This window comes from Battus philenor, unplaced genomic scaffold (assembly GCF_028537555.1).
Source record: "Battus philenor isolate CCGP_79_NKW_IND1 unplaced genomic scaffold, ilBatPhil1.0.hap1 SCAF_2, whole genome shotgun sequence".
In the NCBI taxonomy this organism is placed as follows: domain Eukaryota; kingdom Metazoa; phylum Arthropoda; class Insecta; order Lepidoptera; family Papilionidae; genus Battus; species Battus philenor.
This window is the reverse complement of record NW_027181682.1, coordinates 2,768,986-2,775,705: the sequence shown is the minus strand read 5'-3', so window position 1 is coordinate 2,775,705 and position 6,720 is coordinate 2,768,986. Positions and strand designations below refer to the sequence as shown.

The 6,720-nt window shown below is 36.4% G+C and overlaps 1 protein-coding gene across 1 annotated transcript; it reads right to left on the bottom strand.

The window, feature by feature from the left end:
- Positions 1–1,822: 1,822 nt before the first annotated feature.
- Positions 1,823–6,529, bottom strand: LOC137922415 (homeobox protein PKNOX2-like). Its single transcript, XM_068765396.1, has 6 exons — positions 6,514–6,529; positions 5,386–5,660; positions 4,380–4,592; positions 2,929–3,122; positions 2,485–2,581; positions 1,823–1,906 (listed from the first exon to the last, which is right to left on the bottom strand). The coding sequence occupies exons 1-6, from the start codon at positions 6,527–6,529 to the stop codon at positions 1,823–1,825; spliced, it is 879 nt and encodes a 292-aa protein (XP_068621497.1).
- Positions 6,530–6,720: the final 191 nt, after the last annotated feature.

Below are 6,720 nucleotides of genomic sequence, written 5' to 3'. Positions count from 1 at the left end.
CCGACCCGCGACCAAAATGGACTCCATCATAACACCGTTATTAACAGCGCCATCTATGAAATGTCAAGGTTAAACAGCCACTGCTTTACCGACATTACATAAGGGCGGCGCAATACCAAATGGAATTATTAAAGAAACCAATTTCTTTAGATACATAGCAGGATTAAGAAAGATCCCTACAGAGCAGCACTTGACAGCTATTTCGAAAGGTAACTTTGCAGTCCCTTGTATAAGCTTGCATGTTTTTTCTCTGTGTCTAAAAGGCGTAGACGTAATTCCTCTAGCAACAATTCCGACTTCTACCATTCACTATTATCCTTTTCCTCCATGATCTGTTTCAAGTGACAAGTCTATAAGGAAGACGAGTCTTGCGTTCCAGAGGAACATCAGACTAACAACAATAATGAATCATCACTTCAGTTGTTAAACATTCACTACTAGACAAACCTTCATCATATATTCCTAAAAGGATCATTTAGAAGCCTTTTTCTGTCCAATTTGAGGAAGGACGTCGTAGGATGCACTTCCTCTTCGTGATACTCCAGAAATCCAAGGCTACAACAGCAGCCATCTGTTCTGCACGCGATGTCTTAATATTGTCATTGAATTTATATACAAGCATTTTTAGATAAATAAATGGTCGATATAAAAAGCTGGTTAGGTGGCATTTAATAATATTCAAAGACTTGGGGTTTTATTCATTTGTATTATTATGGATAAAATTATGACCTATAGGGATTACTTGTTATAATATAATTAAAGTATCCTATAACGGCATCCTTAAAGCTAGGAGGGTTTCAAACGTACCTTGATCTAAGAAGAGCCCCCACTAAACACAGTTTCAAAATATTCGTTAATACAATAGCAGACTTGCATATATCTTTTTGTTAAAATACTTTTAAACAAATTTTCAATAACTTTTTATTACTTATTTTGAAATTCACGATAGATCACTTTATAGTGGATATTCATGCGAAGTCCCAGTATGTCAATGTTGTTAATAAGTATAGAAGGAAAGGCAGTGATATGATTTGTTTGTCAATATGTTCGTCCAAATATAATTTAACATTTGCGCAATAAATTAGCTTAAACTTCATTTATTTAATCTTAAGGCCATACAATTTACCTAAAATCCTCTTAAATACTAGTGCAGTACTATATAGGCAACATTCAAAGTAACATTTCTTCTTATATTTATGGATACTAGTGGTAATCAGACAACGTCCGTTACTGGACCTCCTCCTGTTCCTTCTCCCTCTGCCGCACTGCGACGGCCGTCTCCACTAAGAGATACAGACATTTAAACTTGTCCCTCTCAAGCTCTGCGTTCCGACGTAACACCTGCAGAAATGGTTCCACTTTAATTCATCGCGTTTAATAATTAAAATCTAATTACGTTTAAAACACAAAGTATATTTAAATCTAATCGAGATGGCGGATAGCGGAACCAATCTGCAGATGATGCCGGCATTAAACCAAAAGAAAACGAAGAAATTAATCAAACATTTATTGAGAAACTGAATTATAAACCAAAAACAACACTAATTCTCTTAAATGAAGCTATTTTTATAACGTATCTTTCTTTACAAAGTTAGGTTTTAACACCGACTTCGCCTACAGATTCACATCGCTGACAACCTATATCAAGTCTTAATGTTATTATGACATTTTTAATCCTAGAATAAAAGGCTTATACTCTTAAAAAAAACATACCAAGCGAATAAAACATGAAATACCTAAACATTTGGTTTCTCACAGTAAATTTAAGACGTATATTACGCGCACAAAGTGTCAATGAAGTATATTAATGAGATTTGGTGGTTCATGTGTCGCTCCGGTTGTGGCACCACATGTCCGTGGTGGCGACCTCCAGCTCCATGCCCACCGGTGGTGGTGGCGGACTCACCTGCTTGATTTTGAAATTTCAAAGTGAAAGCTAGATTTTCAAAGCCATCGTTCAATATTTAAAACTAAAAAATATACATGGTGATTGGTTATTGGTGCAAAAGTTTCAGAGAGGTGGGTGTTGTATGAATAACATAATGAAAATGTAGTAAGAAAAGTAGTTTTCAAAATTCGGAATTATATATGTTAAAATTAATTATTTATTTACTATCAATCCGTGACATACATGACTATGTGTTAATAGAAGTTGTTGGGGTATCGCATTGCAATAGAAAAAATAATTAAAATAAATTTTTTTCAGAGTGATCATTTTATAAAGAGTGACTTGAACAAGTGTTACAAGCTTTCTGACATGAACTGATATGCACTCACCCCCTTCAAAGCTTTTATAGTAATACAAATTTTCAAAACACTTTACGCATTACTACGTTTATTATTTCTGAAACCATTGGTTTTTGGATAGGATGTACTATGCACTAATTCAACAAATGTGCCCTTTAAAGCTAATAAGCTTTGAAGCTAAAAGTTTAATCTTTTAACCAATCACCATGTATATTGTAGTGTGGTATAAACCCTCACCTGCGTGTGAAGCGGCTGGTGGAGGCGCGGCAGTTGCGGTGGCCAGCCGTCACCGTCGCCCAGCTGCGACGAGCTCACCGTCATCACCCCGCCGCTCCTGAGCACAACTTTAGTAACTTCCCATAGCTGGGATACAAGTGACAAAGTATGGGCTTTAAGAGACACGGCGCAAACTCTTGAATGATATTTATTTCAAGGATTTTCCGGTTGAAAACAATGTTTTCTATCATGCAGTTACAGCAATTTGATATGTCGGCAGATAGATCCCCACTTCCGGGGGCCCCCTTCTTCCCTTAAAGATCATCTTGATGAACGCTTTTGCGCTACCTTACAGCGACCTTGACTATGTTGTCAGTCAACCTAGTGGAAGGCCCATCCACGCTGTAGACGCTGCTCATGATTTCAGCCTAAAGATTTTCGTGTAAAACACATGAATTCGCATACCCTCGAGTAGCCGGATGAAGTTCCCGATCCTCAGGTCCGTAGCGTATGACGGACTGCCACACAGACGGGTCGTATTTAACTTCCTCCTCGCTGATGGCGCTGGAGTATCCCTCCTCGGCGTCACCCAGCTCGTCGTTCCGGTACACCAGGAGACCGTCTCCGTAGTCGTGGCCGCGACTGTTGTCTACTACGTTCTAAAACACAAAAAAATAGATCGCCTTAGATATTGCTAAACACAAAACTCAAGAACGGCTCCACCAATTCGTCTATTTTATTCTTTTTTTGCAATTTGTTTTATGTGCAGACGAAGGTTTTTAGGGAGAGAAAAATGGGTAATATAAAATAAAATAATAAAAGTAAATACTCTCCGTTTCTCATACAAACCATCATGTTAATAAAAACATCTGTACCCTAGTTATCAAAATTATAAAGGAACGTTAAACGCGTAAGAATTAAGGCTGCAGTTTACGATAGTTTTGTAAATAATGGTTGCTTATTATTAAGATTAAATAATGAATAAAGTGATTACTCTGAAATACTTTATTTTTATTAAAAAAAATTAACGGCGTTGGACCAGTAAGTTTTTAAGAAAGAAATTTATAAGCGAAGCTAGTATACAATTGCAACATGTAAGAACGGACATGAATATTATTTTAAGTGATTATTTGTAAACGTGCTGGAAAAGCCTTTTTTGACAAAATCTATTATCAAATTAAGCTTTTCTAATCTAACATCCTATCCTTAAGTCAAGTCAAGTCCAATTAAGCCAACAGAGCTAGTCCGTTTAATTTCTTTTATTTTGACTCCGCTTTTCAAAATCTCTTATCATAGTTACTATGTATTCAAAAGCTGTATTTATTACATTGTAATCAGTAATTTTTTATTTATTTATTTATTTAATAATCTTTATTGTACACGATAAGATACATTTAATAAGTTTTACAATAATATACAATTTCATTTATCAATCTAATATTTAAAACCTAACTAATCATCTAAATTATATACATACAATAGGCATACAGTTCGTAAGAGGCAACAGGATTCTATGTTAGGTTTATATTAACACTAATCATACCAACACTTACTAAGCACTTATTTCTACCATAGCGAATCAAATGACCCGACTTTGTTTCCTGGTTGAATGTATAAAATATAGTTGTATTAACGGAAATAAAAATTAAATTTATTTTTATTATTAATGTTTATTAAATAATATTTCGACCATTTCTATAATACAAAAGTTCAAGATGGGTCATTTGACCCGTTGTGGTATGTTTAGTGTTAAAGGTTTTTTATTGGACATTAGCTGTTACGGGGAATCCCCACTCATTGCCAAACGAAATATGAAATTGAATCCAGAAATTTACACCACCGAAGACTAAGTAATATTGTGTTGTAATCAGACGCAAGACTGATAGTGTTTTGTGTAATGTTATTTTTGGACTCACCTCGACCTCAACTCCCCCCCAAGCAGCGACCGTGACGTTGCCGGGGGCCAGGCCGAGCCCCGAGCCGGAGGCTGCAGCCAGCCCCATGATGCCGAGCGCCGCGGGCTGCTTCCGGCCGCGGCGCGAGATCGTGTAGTGCATGGGGTCGTGACCCTCGCGACGGATCATCTCCGGGAGGATGCGGCGACGCGCGTTTATGAACCAGTTGCACACCTTACAGATTTCAATATATATATATATATATATATATATATATATATATATATATATATATATATATATATATATGTGTATGTATGTATATGTATATATTACCAAATACGTAACAACTATTACCTTTGCTTATGATGTATTTCAAGTTAGCCGATCCGATGCTGCTAGCCGATCTAAGCTTTGTGCAGCTTCATCAAGATTGAGCCCGTGGAAACTAAGGTCCGCGGACTACCATGTGTATATATATGTATATATACCTAATAAATGTTATTCCTTGTAACGTAACATACTTTTGCCCATAGTCGAACACAAACCTGGCCATAATTGTTTTATCTTTATAGTACTTACTCCCAATAATTCATACATTAAATCAATTATTTAAATAATCGATTCATAATCATATTTATTTCCATTTTTGACTTTTATTTTATAATTATTTTGCTTTTTGCCAAATTGCATTTATTTATTTTGCAATTCCTTTTTAAATTTTGATTAACGCGAACTGCAGAAAATCGCATAACGTACTTATACTTAATAATTAAAATAAAGACCGTCGAAGAAAGATTTACTTTTTCTTCAGACTGGTTGTCGAGAGTAGAATAAAAAATTAAGCTGGCTCAGATTCGCTATGGATGATTCAAGACCTTATGAAAACGCACCACAATTGATTCCTGTGAAATGCCTTGGAGAAGAGATGATGGGATATGTTAGAAGGATCGTACAACTCTCAACCATCAGGACTCTTCTTCTAGAATCATACAACTTAAGAGAAATTTGGACAAAGTGAACTAACTTGCAACACTGTGAGGTTGGCCTCCTGGCTGAGGGCCAACTTTTCAGCGTCGCTGGGATAAGCATTGTAGCGGTGGTCGTACAGCCAACGTTTGAGGATCTTGACGGAGTGCTTCGGCAGGTTGCCGCGCCGCTTACGCACGGAGCCAACCACCACGCCCTGCGGAGGCGGCAGCCGCGCCGGCAGCATCGGGGGGCGTAGCCCCCCTTCCGCGTCCCAATCCGTGCCGCTCTCGTTCTCGTCCGTTGATGATGTCGACGGGAAGCGATCGCGCGCTGGAACAAAGTAGTAAATTCATACAAAGGTAAGAGACATAGATAAGGTTGCAGGTAATCGCAGGATACGGGCAGTGCACGTGGCGAACTTTGGGAAAGGCCTATGCCTTGCAGTGGGCGTCCATCGGCTGAAAAGGAGAAGAGGAAGAACACACAAAGTGTAAATTATATAGGCTTTACTGATCGACACCGATATGTATATTATAACCTTCTATTTATGTTTTATTAGTAATTAAATAATATATATGTATATATGTATAACATATAGTATTATACAATTAGTCTTTTCTATAATATTTACAAATGTGCGTATTATTTATCTGCACCAGTTTAAGTTCTCTGATATAGAATACACAAGACATTAAATCCGCCATTACACAAATTGCAAAAAGAGTTCATAAACATACACATACTCGAAACTCATTATGGTCTTATTTAATTTGAATTTAAAATACAAAATGTAATTAAACTAATTTCATCTTTAAAAATAGATGTGAAAAAATGTCTATATAAGGTAATTATATTTCAATATCAACAAAAAATAATTTTGATCATATTTGTGTAAATATGTAAATATGTGTTTTATGTGAAAAAGGCAATACTATGAAAATCTGAATAAAAAAACGTAGTTTTTGTAATAAAGCGTACTATGTATTGTGATATTATTTTTAAAAGATGGAGAACATTGGTATTAATACTACGTATAAAAACATATTTAAATGTACATTATATGAATGACTTGAGTTTTAGAAGGCGCTTAGTAAAGCCTGTTAGAAACAATAATTATTTGTTTTATTGTTTCATCATATGTTCAATAGCACTATTATAAAACAAAGCAATGGGTGCTACTAACGCAATTTGATCTTCATCACTTTTATCACAGACTTGCGCAGCGTGGTGTTGTCCAGTCTTGCCGATAACGGATTCCCGCGCAGTCTTGACACAAGGCGTTCGTAGACAGGAGGAATTAAGTCAACAATATTGTCATAGCGGTGTGTGACCGACGAAGAAATGTCTGAAGGCGTCAATCAGTGTCTACGGAGTTCCGATGCGGGTGCTT